Raw genomic sequence first — 22,256 nt, 5'->3', positions numbered from 1 at the left:
CCCCCCCCCCCCCCCCCCCCCCCCCCTAAACACAAAACCTTTTCATCAAAACCAGAAACAGAAAAAAATGGTTTTACTACCTGAAATGTGATAATTAGCCCCAGGAAGTTTAGTCCACCGTTACCAGCCTTTAAAAAGCAGGTGTAAAGCTCTGAAACACACATTTCCTGTAGTTGATAACGGGTTACAGTGAGGGGTCCTCACAGCAGGTCATTAAAGCTTCTTTCCAGTGCAGGGTCTCAGCATCTGACACCAAACAACAGGCTCTTACTGCTTGTAGGGCTACCTACAGAATGACCTGCTCACCGCAATAAAGTCCCTCCTGCTTGATCTCAGTTGGTGCAAAGTATAAAAAAATAGCTTGTATTTCATTAGGTCACTGCGCTGGGTCAGCAAGCGGTACACGCTTGTTCTCTGAGCAGAAGGTGAAGCCCAGGGTAAGGGTACGGCTTTAAAGCTCAGTGTATAAGCCTGTCCTTTATGCCTGCAAACAAATGTCTGACTTTGTAAAAGGCACTGAGCTAGAAAACGCAACATAACAGTTGTTTAAATCTTAATTTGGAACTCAGAATCAAATGGAAGTCAAACACAGGAATTAAAACCAAGTTTACAGGGAGAAGCCCAGGGCAGTGGCGGAAGCAAAGACATCAGCAGCTGTGGAGTCATAAAGAGAGAACCTGGCTGGATATGTTTTGTCGGGGGATAAAACCCAAGAAAGTTTGATGAAGGATACATCATATCTATATTATAAGTAGGTAAAGGCAGAATATATAATCTGTACATTTTCACACAGTATTTGTCCTTCTCTTTTTATTACTTAGGCTCTTGTTCACCTCCTCCAAAGTCCTCTGTAACTCATGAAATAACTAACCTCTCCAAATAATGAGAGAGAGAAAAAAAAAAGATTGAATGAAACCACGTCAACCACTTAAAAGGCCCCCAGAAGCAGAGCCACATTTCCAAAACAGAAACACTTATCGGCTACACTGCTCTAGAGCGGCAGAGGATGAAAAGTTGGTGTATAGCTGAGAGAAATGTCTACTGGGAGCTTTAGCAATGTCGTACCACTGTCTCACACAATCCAGCTATCCTTTTCTCTGTCACAACTTCCCCAAAAATTTCAGAAAGTTGAAACAAAAAAACAAAAAAGAAGGCAATTGGTGACACCCTGTGAGAGGTTTACAATAGACACGGAGCTTCGGACCGACAACAAGCTGAACTGCAGGCAATTGATGGTCAAGCAGAAAAACTATAACTCTCTTACACCATGGTGAAGGAAAAAATCACTATGGTGCTCTTTTGTCTGTGTTGCCAGTGAAAGTGCTTGAAGTTTGGGCAGAAAGTAATGTTATGCTGCAAAGTAGCTTACTCCTTAAAGTCCCTTTTCATGCACAAATCCTGCATATGTCCTACTTTACAAATGAAGATAAGTCTGCTTCAAACATCGTCCAGCAACACCAAAATAATTAAAGATAAAGAAGCAGTTGGCTCAGAACAACCCTGTTCATATACACTTTGCATTGGCTGATACATTTTGAAGAACCAGAAGTATTGTTTTATATCAACATAATGATGAAATGCTAATATTGCAAATTCATTTGACCTAATCACCGAATCAGTTTTTGACGCGTTCTCACTACATGTAAGGTTCAGGCGAGGGGCGGTGCCTTGGTAGAGCGTACAGGAGGACGGACATGGTGCAGATTACACCGCGGCCATGTTGTCCATTTGTAATTTGGCCATAAACAACCAAGTAATTTGCCGTTCAATGAATTTATCTGACAATTTTGCGTTGGTCCCTTAAGAACAGAAGTTCTTGAATCTCGTCTGTCCAGTTAGACATTTTCGTTGACGTCTTTGTGTAAATCCCTCTGCCCCTTCACCCTTGAGTGTTTTTTTTTCTTCTGATTTTTGTCAGCTGCATGAATAACACACAAAAAACAAACACGCCCACTTGCTTTCTGTGAATTCTGTCCTGCTCTGTTCACACGCGAGCTCAATTGGACACACAGAATTTGTAAGTCTGTCTAATGTCCGGTCCAACTGATCTGGACATTTGCTTTCTCTCCTGTCTAGAGGATTTTAGGGATTAAATGCATGTAAAAGGGACTTGAGTTGACCTTTTCATTATAAAGACCTTTTACCTAGCCTGAACTTAGTGTTTTAGTTGCCCAATCCTAACCAAATCTGGAACCAAGGACACAATCTCAGGTCTCCGGTGTCAAAGTCCAAAGAGCTACCATGCAATATTTCAACAAAACATGGTGTCCTTTGCACGTGAGATTTCTAAATGGGCTACATGTGTAACACGGCAACAGAGGTAAAGCTGACGGAGCGAGTGATATAAGGGTTAGGAGGTTGTACCGGAACAAATTTTCCTTCACTTGTGGAGAAGTGTCTTTTACTTTCTTACATTGAACAAAACTGCATGTTGTCAAGTGTTTAAGTTTTTGATCCGTGAGTTACATTGTTGACATTTTCTATCGCTGCTGTATTGCCTTGAGGCCAGTTCAGAAACAGTACAGGTTCCCCATGATACAATGCTCCCTACCCCAGGATGTGTATTTCGTATAGTAATTGGCCAATGCTGATCCCCTAACCGATATGGGATCAGAATAGACCATTGGTCATGAGCAAGCATCTAAACCAATTGGGTTTCCGGTACTGATCAGGTACTGAAATGACAGAGACATGAAGACAGGGCTTCAACAGGACCCACCTTCAGTCCCTTATCACGTTGGTTGATACTGTGCTTTTGTGGTTCATAGTGCCAAACAATTGTTCAAACAAATTAGCCTAAAAGAGTAATTCTGGAACAGCGGGTCCCCAGGACAGTTGGTAAATTGCCTGGCACACTTTTCTAACGTTTCCTTAAAATGCTCCATTGTGCTGTTCTGTTCTGACCCTGACATCATGGCCATCTTCCCCCATGGTATGGATGAAGTATTATCCTTCCTTGTGTCCTTGTCATTATCCTTTCTGGTAATTTTACCAGTCCCCATCAGTTTCAGTCCACAGCGTCTCTTTGGCTAGCTGAATCTGCAAAATGGTCTCTCCCTTAAGCACAGAAAACGATGCTGTTCAGACTCTCCAAGGCCCAGTATAAATTACCCCTTCTGGGTGTTGTGGAAAAATGAAAAACACCCCCAAGAGATTACTCTTTCCCAACTTTCACACTCTCCAAACAGCGTAATGCCGCCATGGATGGCTGGGGAAAAGGTTTCAGCCCCACCAAAATTGAAAAATGGACTGAAAAGCCCTGCGTCAGCCTCTGCTATCCTTGCCATGCCTCTGTGTGCCAGCTCTCACTGAGGGTTTGATCTGCAAAGTCCATTTCACAAATGGGTGCGTTAGCTACAGTGATCAATACTTCCGCCTCTGTGACTGTCCCATCTCGGGCTGAGTGTGAAGACTCTGCCAGAGATGCATTTGTTTGAGTTTTGTCTGAGCTGAACTCAGGAACTGTTGAGGATAAGATGAACACCACAAAAAATGTTGCTCATTGATTAGGAGTGTTCTTGCCATTGCCAACTCAGCACATTTAAAAGGTAACTTTCTCTGCAGTGCTGCAGTTTCTTGATGATGCAAAAAAAAGGAATCTAATCTCTTTAATTCTCATGCATTACGCTTACATCCTTTGAGTTTATTTTTAATAAGAATGCATTGGGGATCATTGTGTTTCATCTGTTTGTCATTTTTTTGTCACAATTGTCATTTAGGTCATGAACTCCAACTCAGCTCAGCTTTTTATCTCATCCATTTACATAACCTCACCTTCATCCCTACACAAAAATGTCATTTCTGTCATCTTCCCACAGCATCTGTAAATACACCATCAGTTCCTCATTTCATGGCAAAAGCAGAACGCTAATTAAAGTTCTGGTTGTACATTTTTGGCAGTTTGGCCTTAGACTCGCCCTCACACCAGACGTCTGCCAGTTAAACACCAGGCCAGAACATGTTGAGCTTCACTCCTAAATACACCAGCTGTGTGTTAGCAGATGCTTTACCTATGACAACTGCTTCTTCTGGTGAGCTGTTGCCTAAATTATTCCTATTTAGAGTGTTACATAATGCTGAATACAGTTAAATGATACAACTCTGCAATAATATACAGTGCATCAATTTCTCCTCCAGTTAAAGCCAGTGTATAATTACTCTTATAAAATTCGTAAGCTTGCCGGACAACAGCTGCACTTGGGCTCCATCCCCAAGTGTCTTGTTTTTTCTCTCTATTTTTTTAAGTCAACATATGTTCACTTTACAATGTTTGAAAGATGCCATACATGGTCTGGAAAGTATTTTTATTAGTGTCACAGGACACTGCTTTGCTACTAGACAAGTGAAAAACAAAATTCAATTCAATTCAATTTTATTTATATAGCGCTAAATCACAACAACAGTTATCTCACTGCGCTTTTCATAAAAGAGCAGGTCTAGACCGTACTCTGTGATGTTATTTACAGAAACCCAACAGTTCCCACCAAGAGCAAGCACTAGGCCACAGAGGCAAGGAAAAACTTCCTTTAAGTGGCAGAAACCTCGAGCAAAACATTGGCTCAGGGTGGGGGGGCATCTGCCTCAACCGCTTGGGGGTGAGAGAGAGAGAGAGAGAGAGAGAGAGAGAGAAAGAGAGACAGAGAGAGAGAGAGAGAGACAGACAGACAGACAGACAACAAGCTGCACTATTTTCACTTGCCAAAAATGTGGCATTATTTCAACAAAAAGCATTTGTTCTAGTGGAGGGCAGAGGGAGAGTAAAGCTGTAAACCCCTGTACACCAGGGTTATTATAGGAAACGGAAAAGAAAATCTGTTTAATAAACTGAAACTAAAAAAAACTAAAACTAAACTGAAACTGCTATTGCCAAGTTGAAAGAAAAGATGAAAAATGAACATAAATCATTTTGGTTTAAATTTTTTACAGAAACTGACATTGACATTCCAGGAGATAGGGATGTGCTGTAACTGCTTCACATCGGACACTTAAGTAGCACAAAGGTAAAATTAATAATTGTGTTGTGTGGTCATATCAGAATAGGTTTACATGGTTTCATTTTCAAAAACTCCATATTTTTGTTGTACTGCACATTGCTGCAGCTCCTCTTTTCAACCCGTGTGTTGAACTCTCTGTTTTAGCTACAAAGTAAGACATCTCACTTCTGTTTCATCTTTGTTGGTAGTCACATGTGCACAGTAGCCAGGTAAGGACTACTAGCCAGTCAGAAGCAGAAGATAAGGATGCGCCCTGACAGTACCTAGGTAAGGACTAGTAGCCAGTCAGATGCAGAGGATGAGGATGTGCCCTGACAGTACCTAGGTAAGGACTACTAGCCAGTCAGAAGAAGAATATGATGGCATGCCACGCTGGCAACTAGGCGAGCATTATAACGTGTGTTTGTCATTAAAGTGAAGGCTGGACTACAATAAAGCTGTTTGGAGCAGGTTGTGAACAGTGTTTTCTGTTGGAGATGGTCCTCCCTTGGGGGGGAGGACTTTGGGCTTTTTTACATTGTACACCAATTACATGTTACAACTAATTAAAAATTAAAAACTATTATAACCTTGGTGTAAACAGTAATACTGTATAAATTCAGGATCTTATCATCATGTGAAAGTGGAGTAGCACTGTAACTACCACAGACACTCAAAGTGTCCTTTCTGTTTTGTCCCTGCAGAGATCAGGAATGGCAACTTAAAGAGCATCCTGGGCCTCTTCTTCATCCTGTCGCGCTACAAGCAGCAGCAGCAGCAGCAGCAGCAGTACTACCAGTCGCTGGTGGAGCTCAGCCAGCAGACCAGCAGCACCGCACCGTCCGCCAGCAGCCTCAAGACACAAGAGATGCAGTCCAGGTACCATGCAGCGCTCCGGATTGTTGCATTTCAGTAGTTTGGTGTTGGCTTTTGGTCTTATTTGAGGTAGCCTCGCATTGCCAGACCTTCCTCCACAGCTCTTCAGAGGAGGAAGGCACAAAGAAAGCAGAAGGCAGCAGCACCTGAATTATACCAATAATTAACGTTGTCGATACAGACTATATTTGGGTCAGATGTAGCTTAGAGGTCACAGAAGCAAGCTTATATCCCTGGCTTGAATTAGTGGACCAATTATTTTTAAGGTTCTACGCTGGAACAGAGGTTGAGAGATTTATCACTTTTAAATGCTTAATTAGGTCCAGTTAGAGCTTTTGTAAACAGGAATTTGTTGGATATGACCGCCTCTGCAAATGAGTAACAGCCTTCATGGAAAATGTAACTCATTAGAGCGTTCGCTTCATTAGCTCCATTGGGAGGAGGTTGTGACAGGGAAGAGCCAAGCTAATCACTGAATTATCTTTTGAATCCAGTCCAAGCCTCAGAATGTATGGGAAATACGCGATTTCCCTCTCAGGTTGAGACATAAATCAGAAGATTGATACGAGTCTTGTTTCTGTGAAGTTCAAAGATACAGCCTGTTAGCTTAGCTTAGCATAAAGTCTGCAAGCAGGGCAAAACAGCTGGCCTGGTTCTGTCTGAAGGCAACAAAATCCATCAGTGGTCGAGTTGCAATGTGGGCAATGTGGGTGCCGGGCTTTGACAAAGAAGAAGAATGCAAGGAATAGAAAAGAGAATTCTGGTTCTGCTGCATCGATTCTTCAACAGTCCACCTGGAGTCTGACAATTGTACAGGAGTGCAAGGCTAAATCTGTGAAGAGGTTCTTTTTTAAGGGATGGATAGTTAAGCAGTGGTTGGTTTACAATATGAAGAAGATTTATGAGGTACCGTTAATTATTATATTAAGACATGCATGGTACAATATTGGCATGTAGGCAGTTAAGCAGTAAAAGGCAGTAAAAGCAAAGGAGGCCTGACCCGCTGTGATGTAAATAGACAGAGCAAGCCTAAGACGAGCATCTAAAGGAAGGCCTGACATGCCACGCATGAGCAGCATTCCCCTTGACAAGATCATCTTACTGCACAGTATTGTGTGTGTGTGTGTGTGTGTGTGTGTGTGCGCGTTCGCATGCATGTGTGTGTGTGCTACTAGCTTGAATTCTCTTTGTGATGGCCAATACATTAACTGATAACAGAGAATCCATTGTATCTGTATAATTACACACATAGCATATTCCCATTAAGATCACACATGTTCCAGTGTGTGTGTGTGTGTGTGTGTGTGTGTGTGTGTGTGTGTGTGTGTGTGTGTACGTGCGTAGAATCAGTGCAGTAAGAGCAGTTAGTGTAAGCACTTGGCGAGAGGGCATGGCAGTAAGATGATATTGTCGAACGCTTTAGCACCACTCTGTTTGGACAAGTTCAAAGGTGGTAGCGATGGGGTCAGAGCATTGTGTGTGTGTGTGTGTGTGTGTGTGTGTGTGTGTGTGTGTGTGTGTGTGTGTGTGTTGGGGAGGGGTTATCAGGGGCACAGCTGCCTCCCATTCCCACACTCCTGCCTCCCCCACCCGCCCCCACAACAGGTGGAGAACGCTTCCACACACATACACACCAAACATTGAAGTACACACCCACACACACACACACACACACACAAACACACACACACACACTGAGAGATAAAGCCATTACATAAATTCACCCTCATAAAATATAAGGAAGTGTCTGATAACAAGTTGGTTGGTTGATATTGAGGTATTATGTCTTTAGATGACATGTCATTAGATATTTGAGGGCTCTCCCCCAATAAGAAGGAGAACCTATAAATTCATGGATGAAGGTCTTCTATAAAGACCAAGTGGCTCAGTTAATTTCCAAATAGACCCTCTGCCATCTCTGTCCATGGTCCCAGTAATGCCCCTCTGCCCTGGTCTAATAAGTTAATCACGTCTGAATGTTGAAGGCCTCCGTCAAGGTCAGAGGATCACTCCATGTCTGTCAGTGATAAAGTAAGCCATTAATCTGTGAGTTTTTTTGGGAGGGGGGAGCCTTTGCAATTCAACTGCTATTCTCTTGCTGTGTGGCTCAAGAATGTCTGGAAAGGTGTAGAGAATAAATGTATTTATTTCCAAGGATAGAGAAATCAGGGAAAGGATGACAAAATGTTCCTTGTATAGTATCACACAAATTGTGTGAAGAACAGTCTGGCGACATAGAAAAAGTTGGCCCAATAGAACTTAAAGGGTAACTTCCTTTTTTTCAACCTGGATCCTATTTTCTAGTTTTTGTGTCTAATTGACTGATGAGAACAACAATCTTTAAAAAGTGGTCCAGTACAAAACAAGACTGCTGCGGTCGGCAGCAATGGAACAAGCTACAGTGGAACATTATTGCGCGATTGTGCTCCTTCAATTTATGTCCACCAAAATTGCTTGTTTTGCCACTGACATGCTCATATTATTGTTGTGTCTGACATGAAAATGGGCAGAAATTCACAAATTCACGCATTTTGCCTATATTATTACATTGCAGCCCGTTTCGCGTCTGACAGTTACAGAGTTATCGTTTAATACTAAACCAATTTCAAAGACTTTTTGTTCAAAATGACAAATTTAGATTCAGATGCATGGAAGAATTGGGTCCAAGTTGTAAAAAGACAAAATTACCCACTAATTTAAGTGTGAATCAGACCGTCCAATAGAACTGTGTGTGTGTGTGTGTGTGTGTGTGTGTGTGTGTGGTAGAGGCAGAATAAGCCAGATGACCATGAGTGTTGCATGCCATGCTGCTGCTCTCAAAGTGCAATTCAAAACTATGTCACTTGTTTTTTAATAAGGTTTTAAATGGAAAGCGCTGCAGTGTGGTGAGGGCGCAGTGGATATGACACATGCCTGTGGTGTGGTAGACCCAAGTTCGATTCCCACTGCGATACATTAACCAATGTGTCCCTGTTGGGACACACAAAACCCCTAATGTCTCCAAAGGCGCGCAACCTCTGATAAATAGCAATTGTAAGTCACTTTGGATGAAAAAATCTGCTAAATGACAAGTAATGTAAAGTGTTACTGGTTTGCCTACTCACTCATATGTTATGCCCCATTCTATGGGTGCCTAGGACACAACGTGAAAAGGCCCCATTTTCCCCGTCTCCCAAGTAGCCATAAACATATATTTGTTTGAATGTCAGATAGAAAAACATTTATTTTACATTAAAAAGAGAAAATATAGTTAAACATATAGAAAACTTTTCAAGGATTCTGGGTAGCTTACCACCAAAATGACCAACAAACAAATGATCCTGTCTACGAGATGAGAAATTGACCTAACAAACCAAAATGGCAAAAAGAATGACAAAAGACTTGCCTCCCTAACTAATTAAACAGGAGAAAACAGGATTAACACCCCTGGCAGTGCACCCTTACTATACAAAAGAAATTAAATCTAATCTTAAACAAGATAGAACAACAGAAGTGTGGCTGGTTAGGAGATAAGGAGGATGTGGACTGCCTGCTGCCCTCAAGACGGCAACCATCTTGGCTCCTTATATATCAGGTGGTTTCCCCAGCTGCAGTCGATCACAGGTTTGGGCCTGAAAGCTTGGGCCTGAAAACTAACTTGAGTTTGGTTATTATAAAGAGTTGCAATCATGTCTGCCCCTCTCTATAACAGTAGCCTTCAAGTGTAGCCGTTCTTTTCCAGCATAACCCATAATGATTCATTTCTTGGCATCCAAACTTCGGCCAGCAGGGGAATCCCCAAATGATCCTTTTTTTGTTGTTAAGGTTGGAGGACTTGTTGGTATACTGGTAATACATGATAGATGATTCCCTTATCCCCTTTCCCCAGTCCTAGATCCTGCCCTCATGTGTTCTGGTGTGTCTTTTTCCACATTGGAAAGATCTTAAATGCTGTGGGTTGGATATGCACCCCATTGCCTTCATGTTTCATTGCATTTTATGAAGCTGGAGGTGGGGGGCCGGGGTCAGGATGGGTCTTATGGTGGAAAAGTGCACCACAGCACCCCTCTTTTTGTACTGTCATGAACAAGTGTGGGTTGCTCCTACATAAGCTGCACTTACATTACCTTCTCTCAGCCTTCTGCAGCCTTTGTTGCCTTTAAAGATAACCCTTCTTCCTCCTTGCTAATAGCCCTGCACCACACTCCCACTCTGAATACAAAAAAGACAGAAAGAAAGCAAACACACAAAAGCTTTACTTGGAGAGAAATGTGATTTAAACTGGACCGTTTTCACAAAACAAAGCTGAAAAAGCATTTTGGAGTGCGACAGGCTCCATTAATCTCTGTCTGAGCTTGTCCTGTCTGTGTGCTAAATGCCATTTAGGGTATTTAATAGAGCACAAAACATACTACTGGGAGATGAAATGTGTTGTGTGTGTGTGTGTGTGTCTCTCTCTCCCTCTCCCTTTGGGTTGGAAAAAGAACAGTTGCCAGACATCCTTAACTGACGTGTCAGGTATCATATAGTTTATTAAGAACATAATACAAAGGTGCTCGCCACTAAAATGGGAAACTGCCCTTAACCCGTTTCCCCTTTGTTCTGCTGTCTGCCCCAGAGCTCGTTAGCATAACGCTGCAATATTAAAACCTGCAATGTCAATTAAAAATGTACAGTGACTTGGCAATTTACCACACTTGGTTTAAAAGTGAGGTGAATTGTCCAGAGGGAGAGGTGTAAATAGAGAATATGTCTGTGTATCTGTGTGTGTCTGTGTGTGTGAGAGAGACAGGCAGATGAGGACTTTTGAATGTGTGTGTTACAGAGAATGGACACTTTTGAGACTGCTAATTCAAATTTTGCTCAGCAGCTTAAAAAATCCTTGTCGTTCCCAGCTCGACCTCACTGATCAAAGCATTAAATATCACATTGTTGCTCTGTGACGGCTGATGTGATACCACCGAATGATGAAATTTATTCAAGATATTGACTGAAAATCTCCTCAGAAAGCCTTGGAACCTTTATAATCAGTCCTCCTTTTGTTGGACTTTTGCATGAGAGGAAATGATGCATGGAGAAGTGGCTTCCAAAACATTCACCAGTAACAGATTTATTTTCATACGAGTCATGGCCAGTACTTGTAATGAACCCTATTCCTTATAATACCAACTTATCATGGTATATGTGGGGGGTGTAATTAAATTTGATTTAGAAATTAATGTATTTTCTAATTTCTTGTCCCTGTGATAATTTTCTACTCTAAATATTATAGTTATGTTGGTTCTCTAGTAATGTATTTCATATCCGCTAATTTAATTCATCAACATAGATGCTAAAATGTGAAAGTCTGTTGGCATTTATTTATATTCAGTTTTATGCAAAGTTGAGAACTACACACCAAAAGCAGACCGTGCAGAAAATGAGATGTGATGACTTCAGTGCGTCACAAAGCCACCCAGTATAGGTAGTTTATTGTCTCTGTCCACTTTCACTTACCAACGCCAAACCATCACTATCAGCCCACAATCACAAACAGAGAACATGTTGTTCCTCGTTTTTAGAAAAGGGCGTCTAATCAGACTGCTGGTGTTTGTTGCCTACTCGGTACTCCAGCTGAAGCATAGTTTAACTGCTCTGACATTTATTGAGCTAGCGTTACTCCCTGCTCAAAAGGAACTAATTGGACAACTCGGGTTTCTATCTCTGGTCATCCTATGGAAGGTATGATTTCAGGTCTGCAATTAGCTGGTATTCTCTCTAAACTGTAATTGTAATGTGTAACAGTTAAAAAAGAATTGCTTGCTGTATTGAAAACTGAAGGGAGGCTTTGTTAGATGCGAGTGTGCCTAACTTAGTCTAACTCTAGTTATATGCTGCTCGAGTATGCTAGCTGGGAAACAGAGTCAGCATTTTGTTTGGATGTTTAATTTTAAAAACTTGTATGTTGAGGAGTAACATTGACCAAACTGTAAAATCTCCAGGTGAGTTTACGCTGTCCACTTCTACAGTCTTTGTTAGCAACCATTGTGGTCATTTTCAGTATTTTCCTAAATGTACGATCCACTTCTGTCAAAACGGATTCTGTCAAGCTAATAATGTTAGCGCGCTAGCTAAGCATGTCATAGCACTGCCTGCAAAATATATTGTTTACATTTTCAACACTTTTTTTTGTCTTTGTGTGTGGTTTGTCCAAAATGTTCTCGTAAAAATCTAGTTTGTAGTTTTATTTGTAAGAAAAGTTATAAATAAATAAATAAAACAAGCCACTTTTAAATGCTAAATGTATGCTAGCTGATGCAGAGTTAGCCGAACTTCAAAGTGTTGCTTCGAGTGCCACAAACTATATTTTCCCCGGCGATTTAGTCTACTACTTTAAAAAAAAGATATGTCTAATTAATAAAGGAGCAAATTTGCAGTCTCTGTTCACTCAGTTCATGACAACAAGTGAGAAACACTCATGGTTTGCCAGTCATACAGTTCACACAGGACACTACACAGTCAGAACATTTACACACAGGAATGAACAACAGCCCTGCCTTTTCATTGTTTACAGGGTGTACACGTGATGATTTAAGGGATCTCTTTGTTCATTAAGCACTCTACAAGTAGGTTAACTACTTCCTGTCAAACATGAATGTAGGGGCAGCACGCGTTTAATTCCCGTCTCCGTGGATGACTAACAGTGAGTGTTGGGTTATAAACTGACTGGTGCTGTGGGCATTTCCTTCACCTCTGCCTCGTGTGTTGTGTGTCTTGGGGTTTTCTTCAAACGATAGCACCACGAAATTGATTGTGAAAGTTTTATGTCATCTGGCCCTATAAATGGATTGAAAGATGTTATTGGCTTAGTCATACGCGTGTGGTTATAAACATGTGTGATCCATCATGTGAAAAAAAACATAGCACTGGCGTGATACAGTACGTCTTGTTTTTTCCTCTCCCTGGTTATCTCTCCTTCTCTCTCTGCATCTATCTGAATGTCTCCTCTCACGCACATTATTACATTAAGGCATGGATTAAAAAAAAAATTCCAGCAAGACGCTGGTCTCATTCCTCTAACTGTGTTAACAGTCTGTCTGTCATCTTTTCCGCTCTCTATGCAGTCTCACAGCACGATATGCAAGTCCTCCGGGCCACAGTGGAATAGGGTCACCACAGAAGAAAAACACCAGGTAAATATGGCAAATACTTCATGTACCTGCTTTTTTTTATTGGTGCTCTGATTCTTAAAACTTTATTCAAAGTTCTATACACTGAGCATTCTTAGTTTTCACTGCTTTTGGCAGGACACTGTGCTATTACACATTTTGCTTAATGTTTTCTTGTTTTTGTGTTACTGTGTTACCGGCTCAGGGAGGTCAGAGGTCAGGGTCAGCTATAGAGCAGCTGTTGTGTTCAAAGATATTTCAGCATGGTGTAAGTGTGCCTCGTGGCGTCTTGCAACAGTGCGTCACAGTCTGTTAATGTACTAAATATTTCTCATAATAGTTTCTATTAGCTCTTTACGGGTGATTTAGCCTAATTAAACATGAGTGTTCTTCTCATTAACGTCGTAAGGCTTACATAACGTAAGGCTAGTGCAGTCAAATAAGCACCCATATAATTGTAAAGGTGATTGTACAAAATTTGCTTCCAAGCCAGTTTATCTGAGTATTTCCCATGCAAGCATATGTACATTTTTCACTCAATAATTAGAGCAAATGACAATGTCTTATAAAAAAGGACTCACACCTAAACTAGGACTAACTTTTATTAGCACTTTGCGAGCTGCAACACGGGGCCATCATGGCTGAACACATGAAGAAAACACATTCTTTTTTTAGACGTCATAGTCATGCCCACATGATTTGACTGACAAGTGGCCGCTGGGGAGTTCAGTGCATAAAACTGCAGTGAGTCTTCTGGACCAAAAAGGACGCTAAAATCACAAAAAAAAAGGAAATCTGGCTGCCCACCAAGAGCCAGGTTCTCCCTGAGGTTTCTGTCTGTTAAAAGGAGGTCATTCCTCGACCCTGCCGCTGCAAATTCTTGCTCTTGGGATGAATTGTCTTTGTAAATTATAGTGTGATCAAGACCTACTCTATCTGTGAAGTCTCCCAAGATAAGGTCTGTTAGGATTTGACAATATATATGAAATTGAAGTTGAAGAACAAATTGAATTATCATTGAGATTTGTCATGAAAGTAGTTTACTTGCAATTTCAGTTGACACTTTGTTAATCTCTGTCCTCAATCTAGCTCTTTTAACTACTTTAGAGGTGCTGTTCTGTGTGATGTGTCTTTTGGAAATAGCCCTTACACATCTTGGCAAAGACGCTGCTGCTAAATAAGCTACCAGACATTATGACACTCTTTGTGTTGCCAGACTCGAGGCTGTAGCCGGCAGTCAGAGCTTCAGCTACTCTTGAGGTGTCATGTGTGAGCTGCTAAACCTATCAAATTTGCGTAGGGCACCTGACCTTCCTAAAATCTTATTTACATAAGCACTCACACTCATGGTTACATACAGGTAGGTGCACTAGCACAGGACCATACACTTACTGACTGTACACATTCAATGTAAAGCCATATAAGCAGTTCACATGTGAAGAATTCAACCACAAATCTACCCATACGTACTGGATGTACAGTGCACAGCCCAGAGTCCAGTTGTCGGATGCTTGCAGCATTTGTTTCAGCTCAGAGGCAGTGGGAAAGAGCGTGTTGGCCAATAATTCCTCTCGAGCCGCCACTGAGCAATGGCAAAAATGCTTCAGCCAGCAGCTCCAGGCCTATGTGTGGTAATCTGCCCCCTCACATCACTGACAACAGACATCACTGTTGCTGCTTTGCAGAAATAACTCTTTAGGGACCTACACACATACTGTGTCAGTGATAGATACACAACACGAATGAAGAACCAGTATTGGAGGTCAGTGAGTTGTTATAGTGTCCCCTGTTGCCATCTGATTCTCATTCACACAAGCGTGATTACCTAACAATTCATTGCTTTTTTGCCATCTGAGAAGTTATTTTTAATCACCATGAATTGTCTCCTCTCCTTCCCCTGAAGCAAGAAAGTTTTAGCGGTTCAAAAATAGGCAAACAATTCATGCCTCTCTCACTTGAACTGAATGTGGTGAAGAGTGGTGCCCTGAAGGTGCAAGAGTTTTAGTGTTTTTTATGCTCTATATGAGACATTCTGCTCATTACCCAGAGCTAAAGGACCTACCCTCTTTACCACGGCAACAACTCAACTTTTTATCTCATAAAAATGGTTTCTATTGTTCTAAGAGTGGGTGGAAACATGTCCACTGTGTTATATTTTTTGTATTCAGTCTGTTTTGTTCATGATACTAGTATAAGTATGCATGAGAAATGGCTACACATGAGCTTTGATCCAAGGCAAGACGTTGCCTTTGTTTCATTGTTTTATGCTTACTTTTCCAAGGATGAGTCACTGGTGATTATTGGGAGCCAATATAGAGCTTCTCGTGCATTTCTACACTTCAGAATGAGCTGCATCCTCTTGTTGGTAGTCATTTCTTTCTTATTCATTATGAAGCGCTCTGTGCTTCTGTTTGATGAAGACACCTGAGCAAAGCTAAGCTAAAACAGCTGTATAGTTTGAATAAATTGGCCATGTGTGAACACACTCTCAACACTGCCAAGTGCTTTAACTTCCCCTGGGGCCACCCATGCTTAGCATCTGTGCCTCTGCTACAGGGCACTGTGTGTGTGTGTGTGTGTGTGCTGTTGCCTGCATTAAAAGACCAAACTGGTTTGCTTGCAAGTTTTAGCGCCGTAAATACGTTTCTAGACTTCTAGCTTCTGTCTTTTTTCAATTTTTTCAATTAGCGGACTCTTGACATTTGCTTTGTCCATTCCATCATAGTAAACTTCAAGTCTGTAATTATTTTTGTCAATGTTTCTAGAGTCTTTTTCAGAGAAACAGAAGTGGATATAAATCAGTGGCAGCATTTGCCATGTCTAGGACCCCTAAACTGACACAAATTAGACCATGGACCCCCATTCGATAAGATGTTGTCCCAAGGTCTCCCATCTGATAGGATTTTTGCCTTTAGATGTTTTTTTGTTTTAATACAGAAACCCATGGCCAAAATAGTTGTACATTCAGTCATTCAAAATGTGTTTGTTTATTATTCTAAATGGCTTAAAAACTCATATGGTTCTAAATTTCACCATCTTGGCAGCAGAGGGTGATGTTTAACAGCTTGTTGGCCACCTGCTAGCTTGTGGTATCTTTCTGCCATTGTAATGAGCCTGAGGTAGCCGTGGCTGTGGCTATGCCCTGGAGCTAGTGGCAATTCCAGACTGGCTGACGACATTGGTGTAGAAGGCCTAATTCCTGGCAAAATCTTGGCAAGGGAAAGTAATCATGAGCGCTCCCTCGTCTTCAATAACTTAGCTTAACTTAGCTTAGCTGAACTTTTGGCTGAACTGAAACAAACATTTTTTTAATAACCTGTGACCGACAAGTTGAATAATGTGTTTGTCCACATTCCCTTTCTTCTTTGCCTCACCGTCCTTTCTTTGTCTGATACACTTCCCCAAGTCCTCCTAAAACAAAGTCATTGTCCAGTATGTATATTGCATTTCTCTCTGATGCTCCATTTTGTGGATGCATTATCAAACATGTATTTTGGAAGATGAAAGAATCTTATGATAAAAGGCAATACCTCTGATTTCCATCTAAATTGGCTCATCTCCCCTCATTTCCCCACTGTTTATCTCTCATTTTCTCTTGTCTGGCTTTTAGCTACACTAGGTTTTCTCAGATTCTCTTCCTACAATCTGCATCCATTTCCCTTTCTCTCCCATTCTCTAAATTTTCTTCTTTGTTGTTTTTCTTCTGTGTCTTCTTAGTTTTTTTTCTTTTAATTGTTCAGTCTCTCACTCTCTTCTGTTCCTTCCCTTTGTTGATTGTACCTGTGGGAACTAAACACCCTGTAGCTACTGTTATCTGTGTATGTGCGTGTGTTTAGGAGTCATTGAGGTGCTTTTTGTTCTCTCTTGTGAGATAGTTAATTTCTTTCTTTCTTTCTTTCTCTATCTTTCACTCTTTTCCTCTGTCTGTTATGCGGTTCAGTGCGATTACTGCGGCAGACCACCAAGTCTCTGTTCTCAGGCCTGGATCAGCATCTCTAAACAGAGCAGAGTCCGCTGTAGTTGTACATGCGGATCTTTTGTGATTAAGGAAATCAGAGGAACTGAATGTAGGCACATTTGCTGCTTCTCAGTGTCAGTTTTCTATTTTGCTCTCAAGCACATTTTGTTTTCGCACAATTGCCTGTATAAAACATTGTTTGCATTGTTCAGCACATAGTCTGACTTATTAGGCAGTTTTTGCTTCGACTGCCTGCTGTTCAGGTTGTTTAATCGCTGAGCCTTGTTCTATTTTTCAACGGGAGACACTCAAGGTAAACTTGGATGTTTGCTGCAATTGTAATAATGCTAAATCTTTTATTACATGTTTTTCTGTGTTTCTTGTTGCATCAGAAAAAGCATCAGATGGTTAGTTTGATACGTCCTGCAGCTTACTGACATCAGTTAGGGGAGAGGCATTCCTCTGCAGATGAAGAATTGTCCCACAGAAATGATGTTAAAAGATGAACTTATAAAAAAGGTTAGCCTACATAACATACTTTTAATAGAAATGATGAGATGAGATGTGGATTGTGTAAAACATGCTCCATTTAACTCCATTTAACACATTCCACAGAAGGAAACAGGCAGCAGTATGTGTTGCAGACTAGTATCTCTCTCAGTACTGACTGGCAGTTCTTGTTCTTTATTTGGACTGGTTTTGGTATGAAATGTATTCCTGATGCAATGATGAGTGCAAGGCCAAAAGACCAATCAGCAGCTTTTTATTCTGCTGCGTGACTGACCTACATCTTACATGTGGCCTTTCTTATCAGTTGCTGTTGCTTTTATATCCCCTCACATACAGAATTGGTGTACGAAACAAAGTTGACCTGGCCTGTTTTTGATGGTACAGAAGAAGAAGAAAAAACAGCGTACTGAGTCATAGAGAAGAGAACTCTGTCTGTTCCAGTTCATCACAGCTACTTCCATTTGTGACTACAGGTGGTTAAGAAAGATATTGCTCATGTTTTTAATCAGTCCTATATGTCAACCATCATATTTGGTTTGTTTAGTTTTATTATGTAAGACCTTACATAAAATGGAACAAATTAAATGTTGTTTTCCCCCTGGGATTTCCGACCGCTTCAGGATTCTTCCCCTCTAAAGAATTTCCTCTCCGACATCTCGGCTCCATCTGCAATACAGACGCGAGTGACATATTCAGCGTAGCGAATCGATTCTTTTTGATAAGGAACTCACGACAGCTTTCAGGCAGGGTGACAAAAAGTCACCAAGTTCTTTGAATCTATTCAAGTTATTATTATTTTTTCCCTCTTCATACTGACAAAGACCAGGCTATGAATGGAAACACACATAGCCCTCTGATGCGAGCAAGCAAGGTCTTTACTCAATGTCCATTGTTTTGAGCATTACCTACTTTTATTCCCACCTAGTTCACTGCACTCTGTCTAATCTAAAAAGATTGTGAGGAAATAAAAAAAACATATACTGTGTGTGTGTGTGTGTGTGTGTGTGTGTGTGTGTGTGTGTGTGTGTGTGTATATACACACTAGGCCAGGTATGGACCACCATCATCACTGTAATGTAAAAAAAGCAGTTTCTGGAATCAGTACATAACAATCACATCAAAACAATAGTAAAGATTAATGGTGGAAATAAATCCAAGTAGTCATACATGTTGTTATTTTTCTTGAGCCAGATGCCAAATCTGTTTTTGAAATAACTTACTAACAAATCAGATGTTTGAAAGTATCTGGCAAAGTGCATCAAAAATGCAATGTAAAGTTATTGTACAATAACAATGGGCTAAGATCATTCTTTACGTGTCCTCGTGGAAGTCGTGAAAATCCTCCAGCTGTGGAGGGGCAAAGCAACGTTTTACACTTTGACTCCGTCTGTTAAGAGAAAAGGATTATGCGAGTGTGTATGTGACGCGAGCATAAGTGTGCGTCAGAGAGTAGAGCGACTGACTGAAAACACACACCTCCTTGGAAGGTATGCTTGTAAGCCTTTGATTTTCTAAACAGTGCCAGTAGAGGTACAGAAATAAATAGTGACTAGGCATGGAGGAGGAAAAAAGAGCCACCAGGTCTCCAAATCTTTTTTCATGAACTCCCATTTCTCCTCCATTCATGTGTGCTGATTGATCTCAATCAACCTGTCATGAAGCAAACTTTTGTCTCTTTCTATATTCTGTCATGTATTTTCCCCCAAAACTCAAAGTTCACCTCCTTTTATCTCCATCTCACAATGGAACACACACTCTATCTTACATCACTCTCTTGATCTCTCTTCCTCTTACACTCTGACACATACAGTACTGAGCCAGAGGTCAGAATTTATGATACAACGGAAAAACTCTTTCAACTTATAGTGAGCCAAACTTTTTTTGCCTTCATTTCTGTAGTGTATAACACATCTCAAGGCCTAACTTGTTGTCTTCTATCGGCCTTTGTGAGTCTGAGTGACACTTGTTTCTACTTTCAGCAGGGGTTTTGTTCAAGTCTATCTTTAGACAATGCTCGCATGCCCCAGCCATGTCACATGAAGATTATGTTTCCATACGACAAAACTGATTTCTGAATAAGGTTTTGAGGGAAACTTTTTTTAGTCTCGGATCACAGTAGTCTTTCACCAATCACAAATTTGTTTCTAATCAAAGTCGGTGGAAGTAAGCGTAGGAAGGAGGTTGAATAAACAGGACCCTCATACAGGAGGTTGTTAGTGTCCTGTGTGAAACCAGATGTCAACTTCACCAAATAAACTTAACTTATGTCACATATTGCACATAACATAATTAACGTATGTGCGTAACAAACATACTTATTTTATCCTAACCAAGTAAATTTGTTGCCAAAATCTTAGCAAGTAGTTTGTTTCAATTCAACATTACCTTAATGTTTATAACAGCAATTGTTCCACAGTGTGTCTAGATTGTAGTCTAAATGTAATTTAATGCAATTTCGTTTTATGGGAACACAGTTTTTTTTTCTCTTGGCCATATTGGCCCAAAAGAGATCCCCTTCGGAAGAAATTTCAGTGAAAGTGACAAGCTACACATGCAAGGATTTCTTCAACAACCAGTAACATTTTGAAAGGTACATTCGGGCATCAGACTAGACTTGGAAAAAGTGAACCTAAATCCTTTAAGGGATGGACATTTGTCAGGATAGAAAAAAATATTCATTTAAAACCATGTCTGAGGCAAAGCTGCTCCAAAGGCAGACATTAGTTAAATCTCAGGTGGGTGCCAACAAAGAATTACAATGTTTCTGCCAAAGTAATTTTTGTCATGTAGACATATTTCTATCCCCAGAAGAGCTCTACTCCACTTTTACCTACAGAGCTAAAACTGCCAATATGTAACCTTGACGTCCGAACCGTCCCTTGCAGGCTACCAGGCCCCTCCAGAGTACCTGCTGCAGGCAGCGGGGCCTCCAGGAGCCCCAGCTCGTCCAACCTCAACCGGCGCAGCCAGAGCTTCAACAGCATCGACAAGAGCAAGCCTCTTCAGTATGCCAGCGGCAACGACAGAGGTAAGGACGCCATGGCACTGATCTCCGTACTACAACACACACTGTTAGGCCTGTAACAATTATACATAATTGTCTAATTGTGTTTTTTTTTTTTTTATATACATGAATGCGCTTTCTTGGTTTCTTTGTTGCTGACATGAGTTAGAATCTTAAAGGGTGACTACTTTTTTTCAAATTGCCCCCCATTTCCCCATGCATTTGTGTCTAATTGACTGATGTGACCAAAAATCCTCCACACTGTCAACATCATTTAAATATTGAGCCCTTACATAGAAATTCTTTTAGATAACAGGAGCCTAGAATTTCAGACACTTTTAGTAACAATCTGTGCCCGTCAGTACCAAAAAACAGTTTTACGGGACAAAAAGCAAGGTTCCACCGTTGCCCCTTTAGGTCACATTGTAGCTCGGTTCGCGCCGGCCCGTCATTGCGATGTCGCTCAATACCGGACCAAACTCAATGATTGACAAAAACGGCAGTTACCCTTTAAGGCGAATGACTGGTAATGTTGATTTAGTTTAGATACGCCAAATTGTAATTAGTTAAGTGATTATTTGTCGGACTATATTATTTGTACTTTTTAAGTTGTTTTAGCTTGACTCTATACACGTTTATAGCAACAACAATGAGGGGGATACAGTTAGAAAAGTGATTTATGATAATAAAACGCTGTTTTTTACGTCATTGTACCCTTGGTATTACATTATCTGGGTCACATGGCAGTGATAAACAGTATAACCAAAACATGTATCCGGGAACCCATTCAAAACTTTCATTTGTTTAAAAATAGTAATTAATTAAATTAATTGACTCAAATAGACAATTAAATTGTTAATGACATTTATTTCTGAGACAATTGGACAGCAACATTTAGAATTGTTACAGCGGTACACACCGTGACACCGAGCCAAGATTCTGGTTGTGTTAGAAAGCAGGAGTTGGTAGAAGTTTGGATTGAGCACCCGTATTCACATTCTCCATCCCAACCACTTGGTGGCACCGCTCACTCAGGCAGACGAGGCTGCAGAGATAGCCCGGTCCCTCACTTTACCAGTCTTCACCAGTCTGGTGAATCATTTCCACTTCTTTATTCTAAATGAGTTATAATGGCTGCCATTGAGTGGAGGCAGCGACACGTTTTCACAGCACAGCGAGAGCTGTCTGAGAAATAATCAAAGGGGCAAATTCAGGCTGCTGCTCTCTCGAGCCTGATGAAGCCAATCAGAGTGATTATGTTTTTGAGAGAAGGGTCTCACAATATAGTTATTATAGCACAAATACATAGTTATTTTAATAGCCTCTTTCTGTTACAAAAGAGTAAACATATCTGCTCATAATGTTTTTCTTACTTTGCTCTTGGCTCGCTGACTGTACTTTTAATAGCTTTAAGATTTCCTTTTTGTTTATTCAGAAGATTTATTGTGAGTTATTTGCTCATACAGTGATAATAATTAACAAACTGCTCCCCCCGCTCCCAGTCGTTAAAAAATAAAACTAGTCCTGATGAGTTTATGACATTATAATGACAAACTGTGTGCTTTGCCTCGCAATGTTTTTTTTAACTTATGAGATCTGGCTTTTAATTTTAAAGCATTGCCCAGTCAGGGAGGGATAACAGTGCCAGTTTCAGTCTGTAGAATCGAGAGGAACAGTCAGCGGTGGCATCAGGTAGCAGAAAAAAAAACAAAACAAACTATACTTTTAATTCTTTCCTTCAATCCTAAATGTTTACGCAAGATGTGCACTCACCCTTCTGATTTCTTTATTATTATTTTTATTATATT

At 40.8% G+C, this 22,256-nt stretch overlaps 1 protein-coding gene across 3 annotated transcripts in view; it reads left to right on the top strand.

Moving 5' to 3' along the window:
- Positions 1-22,256, top strand: part of nav3 (neuron navigator 3) — a 209,213-nt gene that overhangs the window by 88,818 nt on the left and 98,139 nt on the right. For all 3 annotated transcript variants that reach the window (XM_034864026.1, XM_034864025.1, XM_034864027.1), the window contains exons 5-7: positions 5,678-5,852; positions 12,932-13,000; positions 20,330-20,472. In XM_034864026.1, coding sequence (XP_034719917.1) covers positions 5,678-5,852; positions 12,932-13,000; positions 20,330-20,472 — 387 coding nt within the window. The remainder of the gene's footprint in view (positions 1-5,677; positions 5,853-12,931; positions 13,001-20,329; positions 20,473-22,256) is intronic.

The sequence above is a fragment of the Etheostoma cragini genome, chromosome 23, assembly GCF_013103735.1.
Source record: "Etheostoma cragini isolate CJK2018 chromosome 23, CSU_Ecrag_1.0, whole genome shotgun sequence".
NCBI classification, from domain to species: domain Eukaryota; kingdom Metazoa; phylum Chordata; class Actinopteri; order Perciformes; family Percidae; genus Etheostoma; species Etheostoma cragini.
The sequence above is the reverse complement of the archived record's forward strand: the minus strand, read 5'-3'. Positions and strand labels throughout refer to the sequence as shown.